General features: G+C 33.8%; 1 protein-coding gene and 3 pseudogenes across 2 annotated transcripts; 2 read left to right on the top strand and 2 right to left on the bottom strand.

The window, feature by feature from the left end:
- The first annotated feature begins 3,792 nt into the window (after positions 1 to 3,792).
- Positions 3,793 to 9,853, top strand: LOC104741951 (uncharacterized). 2 transcript variants are annotated; one of them, XM_010462892.3, is made up of 20 exons: positions 3,793 to 4,189; positions 4,715 to 4,763; positions 5,062 to 5,166; positions 5,345 to 5,401; positions 5,496 to 5,566; positions 5,687 to 5,786; positions 5,884 to 5,954; positions 6,060 to 6,187; positions 6,298 to 6,401; positions 6,488 to 6,541; positions 6,674 to 6,729; positions 6,818 to 6,856; positions 6,966 to 7,113; positions 7,215 to 7,390; positions 7,471 to 7,538; positions 7,647 to 7,719; positions 7,801 to 7,862; positions 7,953 to 8,868; positions 8,954 to 9,244; positions 9,341 to 9,853. In XM_010462892.3, exons 1-20 carry the CDS (start codon positions 3,828 to 3,830, stop codon positions 9,630 to 9,632), a joined length of 3,222 nt encoding a protein of 1,073 aa, XP_010461194.2. In that variant the 5' UTR covers positions 3,793 to 3,827; the 3' UTR covers positions 9,633 to 9,853. The 2 variants fall into 2 exon arrangements, with proteins under 2 accessions (XP_010461194.2, XP_010461195.1); XM_010462893.3 differs by having other exon boundaries at positions 4,020 to 4,189; positions 4,706 to 4,763.
- A 577-nt stretch (positions 9,854 to 10,430) lies between these two features.
- LOC109128805 (uncharacterized) lies at positions 10,431 to 11,951 on the bottom strand (annotated as a pseudogene).
- A 4,262-nt stretch (positions 11,952 to 16,213) lies between these two features.
- Positions 16,214 to 17,456, bottom strand: LOC104741950 (uncharacterized; annotated as a pseudogene).
- A 4,122-nt stretch (positions 17,457 to 21,578) lies between these two features.
- Positions 21,579 to 22,445, top strand: LOC147928337 (uncharacterized; annotated as a pseudogene).

Here is a 22,445-nt window from a genome sequence, read left to right as displayed (position 1 = left end):
TCAAATACAATACATAATAACGCGGTTTACACGAACGAGAGAGGAGTGACGTTGTAGAAAGCACGTTCACATTTGTTAGCTCTGTTGATGATTTCTCTTCTTGGTAGACTAATACACTTCAACGTAAACAGCTCACTTTCTTCTTCTTCGTTTTTGTCTCTTATTTCTTTATGTGTCAAATTCACCAACCAGAATCTCATGACTTTTTCTTCCTTAGACACTTGGATATTTAAAATGATTTACGATAAAATTATATTGATAGACTAAGAATGAACCTGAAGCTAGCAACATGCCAACATCAAAAGGTCGAATGTGAGAGTAAATTTATTAAAATCAAATATATAATCATGCCTCACATACTCACAAAGATAAATATATAGATGCTTGCATTTTTATAGTAATTCACTAGAAGTGTAGAACATATCAAAACTATTCAATTTCTTCAATATATTTTCCAGGCAAATGGAATAGTCGTAAAATATTATCTTTAGTGAATTACCAAGTTTTATTGGTCAAAATTCAGGACTCTATAAAAATACTATCTAAGAACAGCTTACTTCTTGACAAGGAGAAATTTATAAATACGTATTATATTATAGAAGTTTCAAAGAAAAATGTATAACGACCGAAAACTATATTGGATATACATTATATATTATACAAATGGCTAGGGTCAATGTATTTTCGATGGAAATATAAGATTAATTTCAAGACATAGCAAAAACAGGAACTCCAATCAAAATGAAGATTAATACTGTGTCTACTTTTACGTAAAAATATATACTTCGAATATAAAAATAAACTATGTTATTTTAAAAGGTTTGTATTTTGTACAATTTCTCTAATAGGTAAAAAGATGATGTATGGTTCAATCAGTAGATTGCGTGAGTCTTTAAATTACACATGAGTGTTAGTTCGAATATGCTTGTCGTTTGACATTCTGTCCATTTCAATTTACTTATCTTATAGAAATGGTCATATCACTAAAATTTTATACTGTCTATTTATTTTGGATAAAACAGAAGAAACCAATTTATATAATAGTAACAATCTGAAAAAAAAATGTCAACAGCACTTACAATTTTTTTTGTCGTACCTTTTCGTAAAATATATATATATATATATATATATATATACTTTTTTGACAGAAAATTTCAACGGTTGTATCTCTTTAAAAAGTTGTGTCTGTTAAATGTAGAGTTGTGTCTATTACAAACAGTTGTGTCTATTCAAATGTTCACATCTATTTAAATTTATATATAAATGAATTCTCATCACTGTATTCAAATTTTCTTTATTTTATATTTTTGACAGAAAATTTCAACGGTTGCGTCTCTCTAAAAAGTTACGCCTGTTAAATGTAGAGTGTCTCTTACAAACAGTTGTGTCTATTTAAATGTTCAAATCTTTATAAATTTATATATAAGTGACTTCTCATCATTGTATTCAAAATTTCTTTATTTTATATTTTTGACAGAAAAGTTTTACAGTTACATCTCTCTAAAAAGTTTCGTATGTTAAATGTAGAGTTGTGTCTCTTACAAACAGTTGTGTCTATTCAAATGTTCACATCTTTATAAATTTATATATAAGTGACTTCTCATCATTGTATTCAAATTTTCTTTATTTTATATTTTTGACAGAAAATTTTTACAGTTTCGTCTCTCTAAAAGTTGCGTCTGTTGAATATAGAGTTGTGTCTTTTACAAATAGTTGTGTCTATTCAAATGTTCACATCTTTATAAATCTATATATAAATAACTTCTCATCATTGTATTCAAATTTTCTTTATATTTGTATTAGTTAAAAGAGATTTTGTTAGAAATGACGTCTCATCACTGTGAGAAATTTATTGCAGTTTGATATATTTTGTTAATCATTGTAATATTTAATTATACTCGGTCTCTAGGTATACAACCATCTATTCATCAAGGGTTATCATTCTATTGGTATGAATCCAAGTCAATGTTTTTTGTTTTTAACTGTTAAAAATGTGTTTCAAGTTGGTTTTTCAGAAAATGAGAGCATATTAGCTCGTATATGTTTGTTTATTTTTTTTGTCATAAGTATATATATATATATATATATATATATTTGTCTACTCCATGTTTTTTGAATAGAGAACTAATTGTATTATAGAAAACAATATGGATTTCTATATTTCTATTTTTTTAAAAAAATATCTGATTATGAAATATCAAGGTAAAAATAAAAATAAAATATCATAATTTGTTCTATTATATTTTCTACAGTTGGGAATATTCAGTTTATTGGGAGATGGAAAATTGGTGATCAACAGAAAGATTGACGGTTGAGATGATTGCCCAATAAACTATCTTGATGACAAAAACTTATCTACAACTTCATATAGGTTAAGATAATTTGTATATTTAGTTCTAGTCATAATACACTCAAATTGAAATCTTAACAACAAAAAATACTGAATATAAAATATTATAAATGTTTGAAAAGGTTTTGGATTCTGACTGCCAAAAAAAAAGAGGAGCGTGTGAGAGCAATGAACCCGGCCGTCCTTGGCCGACCATCTTCCTTAGACGCGCACATTGTGATGCTACATCATACACCTAAATATTATTGTTATAAGTTCTAACTATTATTGTTCCCTTCTAATATTTATTATATTATTTATTTATGTGTGGCTCGGGATAATTTTCTATTTAGTTATATTCAAATTTGAGAAGATTGGTAATTTTCTTACTGATTGACTGAATAGTAATATTTATATTCATTTTTTATGAAGTAAAAATTGATTTTGGAAATAGAAATATGTTTGAGTTATGCTAAAAAGGATTAAAATAATTAATAGAAATGAATTTAAACAAATCATTATGTCAATTTAAGAATGGTCCTCAATTAATATTTTTAATATTTTGTATTTTGTTATATGATTATTAAAGAAATTTATAGTGTCTTATACAATGTATTCATAATTTTATCATTTAAAACAAAACAAAAAAAAAAAGAAATTTAAAAATATAATCATTTACATATCATTTTTGACAACAAGAGAATTAGTTGTAACGGTTCATAAAATATACAAAAATATGACTGTAAGGTTAAGAAGAGAACACATGACTCTAGATTGCATTCATTTTTCAGAAATTAAAAAATATTTTACGAAATTTTTTGACGAAAAGACAGAGATAAAATGTTACATTGAAAAGATGTGAACGAAAGGTTAAGACGAATAAAAGCGAACAAAATAACACGACTGCAATGTTATCTCATGTCAGTTAATCGTAAAAATTTGTTTAATTTGATGTGTGTAACATTGATAATTATTTATTTAATCATATGTGAAAGTAAGATTATTTTAAGAATATTTTTCAATAAAAATATAAAGAATGTTTCAAAAAATTGTATGTTTTCGAAATTTTTATTAAATAGTTTAGAAATACCAATAGTTTAATAAATAAATTTAATTAAAGAATTTTTATAATAAATATTTTACTAAAATAAGTTCTTCCGCGATATCACGGGATTCGTACCTTGTAAGTGATAGTGCTCCTTATCCTTTTTACCAACTCTTTTACGGGGTCAGCTATTAACTGGGCACCTGCTACATTATTTTACCGAAAGCCAAAAAGCAAACAATCATGATGTGCATTCCCACTTCAGTTATAACTTTCTTTCTAGTCATATATTATGGAAGATATGCAAAAGTAATATTTTCAGTGGGTGGTTGCACTATTATAGTTGATTTATTATTTATTTACAAAAATATTTGGAGATTATTACTTATAAGTCACATGAGATTTGGCTACAGAATCCTTCTTTCAAAATGAAAAACAATAAAATAAAATAAAATGTGGATTCAGTGTGGAATTCGTCTACAAAATTCACAAGAAATTGACCAAAAAGAATTATTTTGTTATATAAACGTTCATACGGCTTTCAATAAAGGAGTTTTAAAACGTCAAGTAGACAACATACTCTTCGTAATCTTATTTTGCAGTTTAGCACCAACCAAAGCTATATTGTGTGGTCCGCATGTTGTCTTATATTTCTTCTTACTTTGCTTCTTCTATTTAAGTTACTTCTCTTTCCCCTACCTAGAAATTTCTATAGACACCTGTCCCTTCGTGTTTCATTTCGTTCATATATCATTCACATTTCTCTCTCTCTCTCGCTCTCTGCTCTGGAGACTTGAACAGAGAATCCTCTTTTGGTAAATTTCACATTTTTGTTTGTAGTTGGAATTGTAATCATAATTCTTATCTATACATAATCATCTCATCAAGCTATATTTTCAATTTTCAAAGCTGTTTCTCTTTCTCTTTTCTTGTTTTTTTTTGGGTATAATTCTTTTCTTGTTTCTTCTGTTTATCTTTTGTGCATGTTCTTTATTTTGAGTAAAGGTTTAGCCCTTGTGCACTTGAACTCTTGATCTTCCTGACAGCTTCTATCTTGACTAGCTATTTTTGTGGTAAAAAATCATCAATATTGTTCTTGCAAAAGCGATGACAGAATTCAGTTTTCTCATGCAAAACAAGCTGTTTCTTGGGTTTTGTTTTGTCTTTTTTGTTTTTTGCTCTTTGGTGGACCGTGGACACACTGTCCATCCAGATTTTCTGACAAAAGACTACTTTTTCACCTGAAATAAATCCAGAAAAAAAAACCAACTTTTGTCTTTTATGATTATATATATCTGATAATCTGAAATCTCTAATGGTTTAGTTAAAAGTTTCTGCAGGTTTATTATACAAAAGATGCAAAACGTTTCTGAAGACCAAAACCAAATGGTATGTTTTATTTTCTTTCTTTATCATAACTACTAATTATGTGGTTAACGTTAAAAACCAAAACAAAAATAAAATATAAAATAAACGTGAATACGCACAACAGTGACGCAAACTTAGCTTCTTCTTTGATTATATATTGGTCAAAACTCTTTCTGTAGGTTTAAGGTCTGATTCTTATTATTATGCTAATGATTGTACAATATATATATATATATATATAGAACATATGAGAGAGACCTAGGTAATTGACTAATTACATTTGTAACGTTAGTATTTAATATATATGTCTATATTATAGGTCACAAGTGATAGACTTCCTCCATTTTCATGGGAAAGGAAGTTGAATAGCCAAGCAAAAAACCCTTCTGAGTTCAAACTGAGTAAGCGAGATCATCTTCATCTGGTAATTTCATCTTTCTCTCCCTCACCATTCTTTATGATTGAATATTCTTCAATTAAAGAAACAGATTCTTAAATCCTCTTTCTTGCTGTAAAAGTTATGCTTTAGGTCAGATGCTCTGTTCTTTGGAAATTATTAAAAAAAATTAAACCTCTCTCTGTTTTGTTTTTTTTTCGAATAGTTCCCATTAGGGTACAGATTGTGGCGTCACACCAAAGAAGAAGCCGCAAAAGGAAGAGTAAGAGATATTCTCATAGCTATTGTTTTTAAGCTCACAAATATTTGATCACCTTTGTCTTCCTTGAATGCTGAAAACATACCTAAACATACAGGCTTCGATCTTCGACATCTTTAGAAAACACCATATAACGGGAGATCATGGCGTCCCTTTAGGAGGAATTGGGTATGAGATCCACATTTGCTTCACAAATTTTCATAAAACACAAAGTAACAATGCTCTAGAGTTATAAGATCTCCTCTGTTGCAATGTTCTAATGTACAAATACCGCGGGGCGTGTTTCAGTGCAGGAAGCATTGGAAGGAGTTACAAGGGTGAGTTTCAGCACTTCAAGCTATTCCCAAAAATTTGCGAGGAAGCTCCAATCCTCACGAACCAATTCTCTGTTAGTTAACGATCATGAACATTGCTTGGTTTCTTGTGTAATATTGGTGGCTTGGTGAAGTATCCCTCTCATGGTTCTTGATCCTTTATAATTATAGGCTTTTGTTTCTCGCCCTGGCGGTGTTAAACACTCAACTGTTCTATGTCCAACAAAGCCACAAGTTATTAAGTAAGCCAAATCCTTTTTTCCTTGTGTCTTCATCAGATCCCTAGTTAAAGAAACAGAGTGAAGGTGCAAATGATATTAATTATGTTACTGTTTATGATTGTGCAGAGACAATGGAGGTTATTTATGCAAAGGCCAAGCTCCAAAAATAGGAATTGAGTCTTGGGACTGGAACATGACAGGGGAAAAATCTACCTACCATGCTCTTTATCCGCGGTCTTGGACCGTTTATAATGGTATAATATTTGTCCCAAAATGTTTCTAACCATGCTTATAATACAAAATTAATCTATTGCAAACTTCTTGATTTATAAAGGTTTTCAAAAATGTTTTACTTGATGAACAGGTGAACCTGACCCTGAACTCAGAATAGTGTCTCGTCAAGTCTCTCCCTTTATACCTCATAATTATGAGGAAAGCAGTCTTCCGGTTTCAGTTTTCAACTTCACGGTATGAATACTCTACTGACGTTTACCTCAACGTTATATCTTAGGTAACAACTTGTGGTGAGTTAATTGAGTTCTGTCATGTTTTAGGTGACAAATACTGGAGCAGAACAAGCAATTGTTACTTTGCTCTTTACTTGGGAGGTACGTAATCTCAGTACATAGGAAATCATCTTCTCTAGTTCATTTCCTTTAAGAACCTTTAGAAGATTGGTCTCTTCTTCATATTTTCACTATGTAAGATATTGACCCATTTGTCTCTTTTTGGTTAATTAGAATTCTGTGGGAGGAGCTTCTGGATTAACCGGACAGCACTTCAACTCAACAATGAAGTAAGACGCGTCATCTTATGCTGTAACAGATTTTGCTATTGCTCTCTTTTTCTGACATGTATCTTCCTTCTCTTATGGAATATTCTAGGGCAGAGGATGGAGTTCATGCAGTAGCTTTACAACACAAGTAAAAACCCACTTTCTTTGATTGGTTTGGTACTCGTTTTTTTTAGCGTCAGTTCCTGGAAAATTTGTGTTGATGATTCGTTTTAATTTTTATGTAACGTACCTTGCAGGACAGCAAATGGACACCCACCAGTAAGCTACGCAATTGCCGCGAAGGAAACCGAGGATGTTCGTGTTTCCTCGTGTCCTTGTTTCATAGTTTCAGGAACTACTCCAAACAAAATCACCGCAGGAGATATGTGGGATGAGATTAAAAAGGTAACATATTTTTTTCAAATATTAATCTTTTGCAAGTGTTCACTATTATTGTTCTAAAAAAAGATCAAAAGTTTTATTTCTTTTTCGTTTCTGCTCTTTAGAACGCATCATTCGACAAGTTAACCAGCAATGCATGCTTTCCTTCGAAACCTGGAACTTCCATTGGAGCAGCCATAGCAGCAAAGGTGAAAGTTCCACCGGGCTGTGACCGAACAGTCACATTTTCTCTCTCTTGGGATTGTCCAGAGGCTAGATTCGACGAAAAGACTTACCATAGGTATGTGTGCCTGACGACCCCATTAGACTTGGGTCCAATACATATATTTTCTTTCTAACTTAAAAGAGTTCTATATGTAGACGATACACAAGGTTCTATGGCAGTTTAGGAAATGCAGCAGTAGCAATGGCTCACGACGCTCTTCTCAGTATGCAAAACAATTCTCATTTCTTGTTTCTTGAGTCTAGTTAAAGTAAGAGATCATAACATTCTGATGCTTTCTCCTTTCTATTCTTTTTTCTTGACTTGTTATTAGACTTTTCTGATTGGGAGACTCAGATTGAAGAGTGGCAAGCTCCTATTCTTTCTGACACAACACTTCCTGAGTGGTATTAAACTTTGCTTCGAACCCTTTTTCTTCTTTGCCAAATTCAGTTAAGCAGAAGAAAATAATCCAAAATCATTTTTAGGTATCGGATAACTCTCTTCAACGAACTATACTATTTCAACTCAGGGGGAACCATGTGGACCGGTAACAGACATTTGATTCTTACAACAAATTTATATGTTTCTGTAACTTCAATTTTTCTAAACTCGATTTTTCTTGATTGTTATTCTGTAGATGGTTTACCTCCAAAGCAAAGCTTAGATAGTATAGGAAGAAGAAAAATCTCTCTCGGTCTATCAACCTTAGACAATACTGATCCAGACCAGAACAACATAGCCTTAGACATCTTGGGAAGAATCGATGCGGTCTGCTCACAGATTCATGCTCCTTTATCCTCAAACGCTGCACTTGGAACCAGTATGATTCAGAACACCGCAGAGAACATTGGACAGTTTCTTTACCTAGAAGGAATTCAATATCTAATGTACAATACGTACGACGTTCATTTCTACTCATCTTTCGCATTGCTTATGCTTTTCCCAAAAATCGAGCTAAGCATCCAGAGAGATTTCGCGGCTGCTGTTCTGATGCATGATTCTAGCAAGAAACAAGTCATGAGCTCTGGCGAATTTGTCACCAGAAAAGTTCTAGGAGCTGTTCCTCATGATATTGGTTTGAATGATCCTTGGTTTGAAGTAAATGCTTATAACTTGTTCAACACGGATAGGTGGAAAGACTTGAACTCCAAGTTTGTTCTTCAAGTTTACAGAGACGTGGTTGCCACTGGTGATCTAAACTTTGCGAAAGCGGTTTGGCCGTCGGTGTACACTGCAATCGCTTACTTGGACCAGTTTGATAAAGACGGAGACGGGATGATTGAGAACGAAGGGTTTCCAGATCAGACTTACGACGCGTGGTCTTGTTCGGGTGTTAGTGCTTACTGTGGCGGTCTCTGGGTCGCGGCTCTTCAGGCCGGATCCGCGTTGGCACGTGAAATTGGGGACAACGGGGCTGCAGTTTACTTCAATGCTAAGTATGAGAAAGCGAGAAGCGTTTATGAGAAACTTTGGAACGGTTCTTATTTTAATTACGATAATAGCCGAAGCGGCTCGAGCTCGTCGATCTTGGCTGATCAAATGGCTGGACAGTGGTAAGTGTTAAAGAGAGTAATGCTGCTTTTAGAATTTGACTTCTCGAGTCAATACTTAGTATTGATATTTCTGCGTTATGTATAGGTATGCGAGAGCTTGTGGACTAAAGCCAATAGCGAAGGAAGAGTGGATTAAGAAAGCGTTGGAGACTGTTTATGACTTCAATGTGATGAAAGTGAGAGATGGTACACGTGGCGCTGTGAACGGGATGTTACCTGATGGACGAGTAGACACAAGCACGATGGTGTCAAGGGAGGTTTGGGCAGGGACTACTTACTCGGTTGCTGCTTGTATGATTCAAGAAGGACTTGCAGATAAAGGGTTTAAAACAGCAAGTGGAATCTATGAGGCCGCTTGGTCTGACCAGGGTCTCGGGTAACCTCTTCTTGGAATTAGTGTTTTTCTTAATTTGTCAATTTATCAATGTTAGTGTTCGACTAATAGTTTTGGTTCCACCTTTTTTGGTTGCAGCTGCTCATTTCAGACACCAGAAGCATGGACCACTACTGACGAGTATAGGTCACTTTGTTACATGAGGCCTTTAGCTATTTGGGGGATACAATGGGCACACACAATGCAACAACCTAAGAAAGAACAAGAACAATCATTAAAGTCACAAGAGGAAGAGGATACGTCTGTATTATTTCAACAACACGCTGGGTTTATCAAAGTGGCTCACTACCTGAAAAACACCAAGGGAAAGGACCATAGAAACCGCCTCCAGACTACGTACGAAACCTTCCTCCGAATAATTCGCCTATAGGCCAGGACACAACCTAATTATGCATAGTCGCAACTCGCAAGACGTCAAGTTCTGTTCAGATATGCATCAACTTCTTTTGTTCGGTTTTTTCTTCGGCTTTTTTTACGCCTCTTTCTACACTCTTCTTCCATGCGTTTATTTCAATTGTTAGATGTCACTTTACAATATGAAACAGAAACAACTGTTAATAAAGTCTCTACAGTCTTGGCGTGCGCAGCAAATGCTTGGATCTAACTTATTTCATTTAAAAAGACAATTGAGTGTGTCCCTGAGAAAAAGACAATGTATTTTACAACTAAAAATCAAAGCTTTCCAAGCAAGAATCAGTAATAATGATCACAACTTCTTAGAAATACATTGAGCAATAGCAGCAGTACATATACAGAAGAGGAGCGAATTAGGGTGCTGCTATTGCTCAATGTATCTGTACAAAATCTATGAACTAGTTAAAATTGAAGAGTATGAACTAGTTAAAAAAGAATTGAAGAGTATGAACTAGTTAAAAAAAGAATTGGAGAGTATGAACAATTAATACTGCATACTTTTTATAATATTGAAGAGTGTGAACTAGTTAAAAACTTAAAATTCACAAAAATTAATAGATGACGTAGACAAAGGGGATGCTGTTCACATGTCGATGTTATATCGTAGTCTAAGTCTTGTATATTTGATCCAACGGTGCTTTTATGAGTAAGAAAATGAAACGAGTACTACTTTTGTTGAATGAACAAGGCTAAAAATACTACTTTCACTGTTGGGACTTCTTCGTATCTTTATCGTTGTGATGGGACTTCTTCGTATCGTAAAGTATAACTTATTTTGATCAGTACATATCTTATTTGGAGCTACAAATTTGTAGTTTTCATGCTGCTAAGCTTTTCAAGGAGAAAGTGGTGAGCCACAAAGACAGTCGTTACCTTGGAACACGCTGGCCGGGAATTTTGTCACTGGAAGCTTTCCGCAAAGATGGTTTTGACTTAAGTTCAGGGTTTGCAGTCCAGCTACCGTCGCAGGTACCTTCCCAAATACCAAGTTCCTTGACAGATCCAATATTCTCAATGAATTCGCAAATGTTAGCTTCCCCATGTCGAACTGGAGTTTGTTGCTTGACGCTTGAAACTCCAGCAGCTCCTTCGCTTGGTTTAGGAACCACGTTGGATTCCCAGACATCTCGTTTTCTGACAGATCGAGGTAAAAGAAAAACTTTGCTCTCGTTGGCTTCCAATCGTCTAACCTCATCTTGATACTGCATTTTACCAGTTTCAACGAGTAGATAGACTGCGACGAGGTCACCCATTTCGGTATTGTTTTAAGGTGGAATTGGTTGTACGACAAATCAAGTAAAACGATGCCACCAACAATCTTCAATGTAGGGAATGGACCGCTTAAAAGATTGTGGGAGAGATCAAGATGAGTAAGTTTGGTCATATTGGCAAAACTTTTTGGCACGACCCCCGAAAACTGATTCTTGGAGAGATGCAATAAGGAGAGCGCCTCAAATCTTGATAAATAGTCGGGGATCGTCCTCGAGAGCTTGTTATGGCCTATGTCGAGGTACGTGAGACTTGGTGCAAGCAATGCAAACGACGGAGGAAGTTTTCCGAAGAATCGGTTGCGGGAGAGATCAAGAACTCAAAGCTTGGTCATAGATTTGAAGATATCAGGAATGGTGCCAGAAATGCGGTTTCCGCCGAGACTGAGCCAAGTTAACCTAGTCAAATTAGATATGGAAGTCGGGATCGGACCAGTGAACTGGTTGTCCTCCAGGGTTAACTCTTCCAACTGGGTTAGCGCGCCGATGTTAGCCGGGATGGGACCAGAGAGACGAGTATCCCTGAAGTCAATATACTTTAGCTTTGGTAATTGGAAAAGAAACTGTGGAAAAGATCCAGTGATATTTCGAAGATAGGTGAAGTAAACACCCTCGAGGTGCTGAAGTTTTGCCAAAGCCGGCGAGATTGTGCCAGAGACGACGCTTTGGCCAAGAACGCTAGATCCGCTGATTCTCAATGATGTGACGCGGTCGCCGGTGATGCAAATGACACCCATCTAGGAGCAACATTCAGTACCTTTTTTCCACTGGCTTAGAATGCCCAAACGATCTCGGGTTATACCCGATTTGAAAGCTAAAAGACCTGCCTCGTCATCAGGATGACATGTGGCAGCTCCGGTGGGGCTTAGACACCGGAGGAAGAGAACTGCGGCAAAGATGAAGGATCGAGTGTTCATTGTGGTGTTGTGTGGTGGGATTGAGAGAAGCAATAAGTTGCTATTTACAGAAGGAGAGTGTGGACTCTCGAGTCCTCATATTCATTTTTGCTTTGCTTTTAATTCTTGTAACACGTTTCTTTTTTGTCTACTTAAATAAACTGTAAACAAAAAGTTGACGAATTTTGACCAATCCATTTGCATGTGGTATCCGTAATAAGTGGCGATAAACATGGTCGAGTTTTTAATTTCCCCCGACAGACTTCAAAAACACTATGTCGATAGAGCAATATAATATTCATGTATTATACTAAAGAAACACATGTATTTATTATAAGATCTTGACAAAGTAAAGAGACTTGATGACCGCATGTTACAGACTTGGAAGCGCTCCTGTATATTTCATTATTTCTTAAAGCTATTATTAACCTGGGATTTTCGTTCAATATATATACTGGTTTAATTTAAGAATGCAATGGTTATTGCGTAGAACACAAGTACAGATCCGAGATGTGGTTGTTACCACCTGTGTATCATGTGTAAATAAGAGATTTCAGACACTACTTTTTGTAAGTTAAAATCGCAGATTATCTACAATGCTCTGATCAGGTTGTTTAATTTCTTAAGATTTATTTCTTCGAAAGTTTCTTCTGAGCTTCTTGTATTTCAGTTTACTACTCCATAAAGTGTTTATTTGAATCTGACAAACATTGAAAAGCAAAACCTCTTTCTTTTATACAAAAATGTTGAATGTTGGATATATGCTCTGCCCATATGCCAACTCGGCCCAAAGAGACTTAATAAGCACAACAAATCAGCAGGCAGGTCAGCCAACAAGCTAAATTGGCCAATTTCGGAAAGCAATTTCAGAAATACGTACTGAAGAACTAAGGAACCTTAGGTCTACAATCGCTACAAATAGAACAAGACATTTATTGGGATCGCTATTATGACTTCTCGACATTATCCAGAGAGCAATATTCTACCTCAAAATCCAAGTTTACTGTTCTCTTTGTAATTCCTTTTTCAACTTGTATTTTTGTGTTATGCTTGGCTGCTTGCCTGTAAGCTGGCGACCTCAATCTCGATTCTTTGTAGTTGTCGACCTCGTTTATCCTTAATAAAAAAAAGCTGCTCCGCTCTTACCCCCAGAATCTTGTATATTAATATTGTTGCAACCTCGGTAAACATTGAATTTGTGTTTACCGTGTTTAGATATGGAGCTATGATTGAAGTCATCAAACCAAGACGAATTCAGAAGCATAGTAAACAGGAGTTGGTTTAGATAAGGTTACAAAGCTGTAAATTCATTTCTTCTGTCTCAAGAATCAATCCTAAGTTGATTCCATCGTCGTCATCTTTTGCATGAAACTTCATAACCGTTTAAGAATCCACCGGGAAATATGATCTTTAAAATGGTACTACAATAAGTAAACATAAATTAGTATATAGATTTGGAGAACAGGGGCATAGTGTAGGGAATCCATTAAAATAGTTTTCTTTGATTCGAAGTTACAAGAGTTTTTTTTTTTTTGTTTTTTTTTTTGTAACAACTGATTTATTTACATCGTAAAAGGATGATACAGTTGATACATTACATCAAGAAAGGAAGCTAGTTTACATAACACATCAGCGGCTACATCGTTTAGATTCACGTGTCCTAACGAAGAATAAGGTAGCTTTTGCATCCAAAACCGTTGTCATAAAGAATCAGTCCAAGACCTTGATCACCTCCATTGTTTATCAAGTTTGTAAGTTCCAAATTTTCACCTTCAAAACAAACATAGCGTACACCTTGTGCCCACATATATAGCTTGAAGAACATGAGAAAGCCAAAAGCCTCTGCTTGAAGGGGTATAAGTGCGTTTTGAAATTTGGCACATCCAGATATAATGTGCTTTCCTAAACTGTCTCTAACAATCCAACATGTTCTTGTGCAATCTCTATCTTGCACTAACGAAGTTACATATAAGTATTTAATTTTAACCCAACCAAGAGGTGGTTGCTCCAATTGATTTGACCTTTGATGTGAAAGATTACTACTAAACATATTTCAGACTGTAATCGGACTGTATCCAAACCGTAACTGTATAAAATGGTTAAAAACTATAACCATTAGGACTCAGACCTCCCGCGACATTATTTCAACAAAAGTTAAATTAAAATTCAAATTTAAAATTATATATTATAATATTATTTGAAAATATATGCTAAATAATAAAATTAAAAATTATCTCAAAAAAAGAAAATAATAAGAAGGGCTAAAACTTCATAAATATTAAACATATATAACTATGAGTTTAAAAAATACACCCATCAAAACAAAACCTTATAATAAAAAATAATATGGTAAAAGACTCAACTTTAGTTAAAAATTATTAAATAAAAAGTCATAATGAATCAAGACAACTCTACTTATAATTTGTATGTATTTTTCAAAATTTTCTAAATTTATATGTATTATAAGTATAAGATATTGGATGAAAATTTATTATAAAGAGTAACAAGCATCATAACAGTTATTGATATTTATATTACTCATAAACAAATATTATGACGAAGTGATCCTAAGTGAGAATATCAAACGAACGATTATAATAAGTAAATACAATTCTCTGGTAAATAATTTAAAAATAAAATAAATTTAATCTTGAATGAAAATTAATCAGCCAATAATTATAATAAAAATACAAAACTCTAAAAATAAAAGATGAAATAGTTAAATCTTAAAAACACATATTTTATAAAAAGTTACAATAAATAAACGCAACTGTAAGTTACATAATTAAAGTTAATTAAATTTCTATATTACTATAATCATCATTTCTAAAATCTTTGGTTAGATTATATAGAATAATGTTGGATATTAAATATTAAAATTCATATTATTTATACAGCATGAAATAAAAAATTTGTGTCAGCGAACAATGATTCATTGATTTGTTAGTTATCTAGGTAGAGCCAAATATATATATATATATATAGATATATAGTTCAAAAGATATAAACATTTAGATAAATATAACTATTTAAATGAAAAGTTGTAAATAAGATATGATGAGAAGACATAAATCTACAATGAACAGAAGCAATACTTTGATTTTCTTTTATGGTAAAAGACACAACTCTACAATGAAAAGACGCAATCATATGATTTTTTCAAAAGAGAAAGAATATTTAACGAAAAGGTACGATGAAAACTGTTACTGACATTTATTCAATACTGTTATTATTATATATATATTTATTGTAAAAAAAACACCTCTGCAATAAACATACGCAATCGTATGATTTTGTATCAAAATAAATATATAATATTGATATTTAATGGTAAAAGATACAACTTTACAACGAACAAACACAATTGTATAATTTTTAAAAATAAAAAAAAATATATTTAACGAAAATGTCCTTCTTTTATATTGAAGTGACAAATCAGAATTATTTACTTTTTTTTAAATTGAAATTTTATCTGGAAAAAATACTATTTAAAACGATTCATTTCACGTTTACTACAATTAAAATGTCCAACACAAATGAAAATATACAAGATAGCCAAATAGCTTGAGGATATATTTTCAGATCTGGACTTTGTAGTAAATGCATCATCCAAATTCCGATGTATGCAATCCATATAAACTGATTTTAAATAGAATGCATCTTTATTACAATATTCAACAGTCAAAATCCAAAAACTCAATATATAATCCGTCTAACTCTTGGAAAAAAATCTAGGTATTTTTATTAAATTTATATATATAAAATTAACTAAAAGTTGTAAATTAGATTTATCATTCTGAAAATCTTTTGTTAAATCAAGAATTAGAAGAATTTCTTTACTTTAAAAGAAGAAATGTTAGAGAATGATTTAGGAAACTGTAAAAGCCATTAAGATTGAAATTTTATAATATTTTGTGTCATGACAAAAAGGAAAACAGTTCAAACAGACAAATATATATAGATTTCAAAAGATACGAATATTCGAATAAGCACAACTTTACAATGAACAGTTCCAACTTTACAATGAACAATAACAACTTTTCGTAAAACACACAATTAAAATTTTATATAGATTTTATTAGAAAATTATCCAAAAGGTACGGTTAAAAAAATACAACTTTTGGTGGTATTTATTCAGATTAATATTATATATATATTAACCGTAAATATATGGTTAAATTATATTAAATGTAACAGTTAATTAACCTTATAGTTAAACCATAATTTTGTAACCATAACCGTTTTTAAAACATAATAAAATATACCAATAATTATTTATTTAATATGAATCATATGATATATAGACATATGAGTACACCAAAAAAACATATCAATTAAAAGTTAAATAATATCAACCCTATCATATCATCAAATAATATCAAAAGTATTATATCATTAAATAACCATAACCATATATAATTGTAATCGCTTTAACCAGAACCGTAGTTAACCAACCGTAACCATGGTCATCCCTAAAATACACTAGTACAAATCTTTGTTATGAAGCTTCTTCATCATATCATAAAACATTTTATTAATAAAAATATTATGGCAAAATCATATCATAGCTTTTTTACCGCAAAGCTTTAATTACAAGGAGAAAGTGGATAGCCACAGAGACATAAATTTGTTGTATGAGAGATCTAGAGATTGCATGTTACTCACGTCCAAGGCAGGAAATGCACCGGTCAGAAGATTGTGGAAAAGATTGAGATCATAAATTCTGGTGAGATTGGTGAAATTCTTTGGCACAACACCGGAATACTGATTCTTGGAGAGATCCAATGTGGAGAGAAGCTTGAATCTTGATAAATAGTCTGGGATGGTCCCCGATATATTGTTCTGGCCCACACTTCGGGCCCAGAGAGTCCGTGCGAGTGATGCAATCGACGGAGGAAGTTTCCCGGATAATTTGTTACTGGAGATATTAAGATATCCAAGCTCCTTCATGGATTTGAAAATATCTGGGATGATGCCAGAGAAGCGGTTTCCACTGAGATTGAGCCGAGTTAATCGAGTCAAATTGGATATGGATATCGGGATCGGACCGCTGAACCGGTTTCCTTGAAGATCGAAATGTTCCAATTGATTTAGCGCACCAATGTTTGTTGGAAGGGGACCGGACCGGAGAGACGGATATTCTGAATGGAAATGTACTTTAACTTTGGTAATCCGTAAAGGAATTGGGGAAAAGATCTCTTGATCTTTTGGAAATTGGTAAAGGAAATCTCTTCGAGGTGCTGGAGTTTGGCCAGCGACGGCGAGATAGTGCCGGAGATAAATGTTTCTTCAGTATCGGAATGTCCGTCTAATGCTAGTGAGGTAATGCGGTCGTTGGTGATACAAGTGACACCCTTCCATGAGCAGCAATAAGTGCCTTTTTCCAGGAGTTGAGGATACCCAAAGGGTCTCGGTTATACCTGATTTGAAAGCTAGAAGACCCGCCTCATCATCAGGATGACATGAGGAAGCTTGGATGGAACGTAAACACCGGATGAGGATAATGGTGGCAAATATGAAGAGAGTGAAGGAGCAAGAGTTCATGGTGGTGTATTGTGTGGTGAGACTGCGAGAAGCAATAGGTATTAATGGAGGGAGAGTGGCGAGTTGAGAGCTGCAAAGTCAAATGTATGAGATCTCATTTTATTCTCTTTGCATTTTCAGTTTCTTGTTTACTAAACTTTTACGAAAAAAGTTAGTTAGACGACTTTGACCGAATCATTTGCATGTGGTATCTGTAACTAGTGGCAATAATCAGTCTAGATTTTTTTTAGTGGTGTTGTGTGTTGTGGGATTGAGAAAAGTAAATTGGTTATGAATAGAGTAGAGAGAGAGAGAGAGACAACTCTATCCTTTTTGCATGTGGCTGGTATATGCGTATCTCATGTCTCGTTCTCTTGACGTTCATTTCATGATACTACAACGATTCATATATCTCAATCATCCACAGTTCCTTCATCAGAGATGGTCTTAGACCGCGACAAATGTGTCGGAATTGATAGTATTCTAAAGCTTACACAATTTCTTAGATAAAAAGTGAGTCAATATATGTCCTTAATAGATAGGTATGTACGGAGAAAGACAAGATTATATTGGGGGCACCTCGAGGTGTGAAGACGGGTTATACGGTAATTCTCCCCTTTGTGTTCTTTGGTCTTAGTCATTGTAATCTTGCATAAAATTAATCTATGTTTATTCTGGAGTTTTCTTGATATTTGTCAACAAAAACTAGTGTAACTAGTTAGAAAATTCATTTGATCAATTACAATTTATTAGAAAACTAGGATTACAACGAGTAGTATTTTGAAATGAACATAACGTTAAGATAACTCTACACCAGTTTCAACTGGTTGTACGACAAATCCAAAACTTCGATGCAGTTAATGCTCTTCAAGGCAGGGAATGGACGAGTTAAAAGATTGTGAGAGATCAAGATTGGTAATATAAATATTGGTCAAATTGGCAAAACTCATTGGCACAATCCTCGAGTACTGATTCCTAGAGAGAACCAATGTGGAAAGTGCCTCAAATCTTGATAAATAGTGTGGAATCGTCGCCGACAGGCTACAGATTGTTCTGACCTAGGTTAAGGATTGTGACAATGAGACTGAAGCTTTGTCATACTCCTCGAGCGATGCAATAAAGGGAGGAATTTCCCGGAGAAGTCATTGTGGGAGAGATCAAGAGACTGTAGCTTTGTCGGGAAAACGGCCAAAATCAACTCAGAATATTTGCCGAACGTTTTTTCATACACAATCTATGATATTATGCATTTATCAACCTGAACTAATTAATAATTCAAATTTTCTACCTTGACTTTGTAAATTTAGCCGATTTCAACATTTTCATAAACGATGTTAGTTGACCGTTTAACGGCTCTGAGTTAGACATCAACACAGAGACCACATGACATCTAGATATCATAACGATGTCATTTTATAGCTGAAAAAAAAATTGCTATAGGTAGGAATCAAACCAACGTGGCATAGTAAATCAAATAGGCTCCTTAACCACTTGGATACATCAACGTTTTTGAGTTTTATGAACAAAGATGTATGATATTGTCTTTTGTCTTTCTTCTTCTTCTTCTTCCTCCTTCAGATATGGAAAGAGAACAACGATCATAAGCAACTAAATCTGGATTTCAAACTCCAAAATCGATTCGTCTAGGGTTATTTATATGGTTGATTCATCTCTCATATCACCAACGTTCTAGTTGTTATTTGTGTCTCTTCATGAAGTTCCATGAATTTTGTAAAACCCAGATCTGGATTTCGTAATTTTTGCTCTATTTTTCGTTTCTTATAGAGCGTTAGCACATATAAACAAATTATAAACGAATCGATTCATTTGTTTTCATGTTGATCTCTTCAATCTATACTTTTTTATTTTGGATTTTGAAATCAAGATTCATTTGTTTTTTTGGTGACTTTCTCTCTCATGTGCATCGGACGTAGAAGAAGATGAAGAGAGACGGAAGCCAATATAGCCAATATATTATATCTTTGTTTATTAATTACCGAAACATTGATATGACTGAGTGGTTACTAAGCACATTTATTTTACGATGTCACACAGGTTCGAATCCCGCTTGTAACTTTTTTTCTTAACATATCGATATGCTAGTGGTTGCCTTGTTGACGTCTGAGTCAGTTCCATTAAACAGTTAACTAAAACCGTTTGCAAAGATGTTGAAATTGGCTAAGTTTAAGTAGGAAATTCGAATTATTAGTCAGTTGTTGATAAATGCAGGGTATTATAGATTGTGTATAAAAAAACGTTCGGCATATAATTTGGGTTGATTTTGACCGTTTTCCCGAGCTTTGTCATGGATTTAATAATATTTGGGATGACAAAAGGCGGTTGCTGCCAAGATTAAGCCAAGAGAACCGAGTTAAATTTGATATCGAACTTGGAATCTGACCGTTGAAGAATTTGACCAATCCATTTGCATGTATTATCCGCAATTAGTGCATTAGATATGAACGATCCAGTGTTTTCAGACCCAGACAGGATAGGCCGGTCGAACCAGTTAATCCGCGACCCTTCACTATTCTTGTTCGGGTTTAGCATAAAACTGGATTGTTAATAACTCGAGAAAACTTGGATAAACCCGTTAAAAACCGGTGACTTGGCGTTATTAACTTACTCGCCGGGTTTCAGGTTTGATTCTCAGCCATCTGATTTCATGATTTCATCTGTCAATCCTTTTTATCACTTAATTTTAATAGATCTATAACTTTTTCTATGAAAATTGATGAGACATTGTCTTGGACTTGAGTTGAAGCGAGGTAGAAGACAATATATTAGAAGAGAGGCGTGAGATACGAGGGTTAGAAAGAGAGAGAATCAAACATTTGTATTATAATTTTAAATTAATATTGTATTCGTTTCAAAATAAACTAATATCTCTCTTTTCTTATACAGTTATACAAAAACATGTAAGATGGCATAAAAACATGTATTTTATGGAGATATTATTTTATGTGTTGGAGACTTGAAGTTTTGTTGTAATTTAAACTTATGTTGTAGTTATTAAACTTCTTGTGTTTTGTTGTGTTTCTTATACAGTTATACAAAAACATGTAAGATGACATAAAAATATGTATTTTATGGAGATATTATTTTATTTGTTGAAGACTTGAAGTTTTGTTGTAATTTAAACTTATGTTGTAGTTATTAAACTTCTTGTGTTTTGTTGTGTTTTAGACACGAAAATATATGCATTAATAGTCTTACTAGTTCAAAAAATATGCAGTTGTGAAATTAAATATACAGTAAATCCGAAAAAATCTGTAGTAATTTATAAAAATCTGCAGTTCCAAGTATAAATCTGTAGTAATTTCGAAAACATATGTAGTAATATACAAAAAAATTTGCCATCAAATAACTATGGAGAAGGGATGTCGACGGAGAGCTAGTCGAATCACCCTTCGTCGCCGGAGAAGTTTGTGGCCTTGAAGAGAAAAACGAGAAACAATGGGTGAGAGAAACCACAAACAAAAACATTGTAATCAAAGAACATTAACTCAATAATTGCAAAGCAACAAATAAATCTGGCACCAAATAACAAACAAATCTGGCATGAGCTAACTCTCCAACCTAAATCTAAGCTAACTCTCTAAACATGCAAACTGTTTACAAACTTAAGCTAAATAACTAACAAAATTTGCAACTTAAAACAAGAAACCTGCACTTTATCAAACTTCAATCTGCAAATTCATTAACAAAACAAATCTGCGATGAACAACAATAAATCTGCAAACACTATTGAACAAATCAGCCATCAAAGGAGAAACAAATCTTTCACAAACAGAGATTAGGGTTTTTAAAATTTTTACACCATTATCACTGCCGCCACCTTCTTTTCCAACCTCTGAGCATCAAAACCAGAAAAAGATGGATAAATATAGTTGCCACTCTCTTTCACAAAAGAAATTTATGAAACCTAAATCTGTTGGGTTTTGAATAAGTCTTTGCTTACTTGTTTTGAATAAGCACCTGGTTTGTAGGAGTCAAGTAGTGGTAGTCCTAGTCTTTGGTTCAGTTCCTTAAGTTTCGTTTTGTTTCGTTGTAGAAGACTTAGTCTTCATTTCTTTGGCTATTTAAGAGCCTGCAGTCATATCAATAAAGTATCGAACTATTCAGCATTTGAGTGTTTAATAGCTGAGACCAACAAATCTGGTATCAGAGCTATTGAGTGAGAAAGAGAGAAAAACAAGTGAGTGGGTGAGTGAAATGGGAGAATCGAGTAGTTTTGCACAACCAAACATTCCTAGGTTTAATGGGGATTATGATCACTGGAGTCTCCTTATGGAGAATCTGCTGAAATCAAAAGAATACTGGGGTGTGGTGAGAGATGGTTTTGTTGAGGCAACGAGTGAAGAGACGTTGTCCGATGCGCAGAAGAAGACGCGTGATGAAGCGAGGTTGAAAGATCTCAAAACAAAGAATTATCTGTTCAGTGCAATCGATAAAACCGTTCTCAAAACGATTACACTGAAAGATACTTCTAAGCAACTGTGGGATTCGATGAAAGTGAAGTACCAAGGGAATTCACGAGTGAAGCGTGCTCAATTGCAGACCTTGCGGAGGAACTTTGAGCTGTTGGAGATGAAGACTGGTGAATCTGTAGAAGATTACTTTGGGTGAGTAATGGTGGTGGCTAACAATATGAGGAACTGTGGAGATGACATGAGAGATGTCCAGATCGTGGAGAAGATTCTGCGCACGTTAACTGAGAATTTCAATTACATTGTTTGTTCGATCGAGGAGTTGAAAGACATTGATAATCTCTTGGTTGATGCATTGCAAAGCTCACTCTTCATACATGAGCAGAAGATGAGAAAGCCTAGCAACAATGGAGATGTTCAAGCACTAAAGGTCACGTTCGACGATAGAGGAGGAAGAGGCAGAGGAAGAATGAGTCAAGGAAGAGGTAGCGGAAGAGGAGGACGATCATTCAACAACGCCACAATTGAGTATTTTAAATGTCACAGAATTGGGCATTTTCGATACGAATGTCCAAACTGGGGTGGAAAAGCTAATTATGCTGAAGTGGATGGCGATGAAGGTGGTGCTACTCATGGCGTCCACAGAAGATAA

This window comes from Camelina sativa, chromosome 14 (genome assembly GCF_030686135.1).
Source record: "Camelina sativa cultivar CO46 ecotype springtype chromosome 14, ASM3068613v1".
NCBI lineage: Eukaryota > Viridiplantae > Streptophyta > Magnoliopsida > Brassicales > Brassicaceae > Camelina > Camelina sativa.
This window is presented reverse-complemented; position numbering and strand designations above follow the sequence as displayed.

Coding starts and splice junctions, on each gene's coding strand:
- LOC104741951 (XM_010462892.3), top strand. CDS start 3,828: ATGTGGATTCAGTGTGGAATTCGTCTACAAAATTCACAAGAAATTGAC. Junction 7,391..7,470: donor GACGAAAAGACTTACCATAG/GTATGTGTGCCT, acceptor TTCTATATGTAG/ACGATACACAAGGTTCTATG. Junction 7,863..7,952: donor AGGGGGAACCATGTGGACCG/GTAACAGACATT, acceptor GTTATTCTGTAG/ATGGTTTACCTCCAAAGCAA.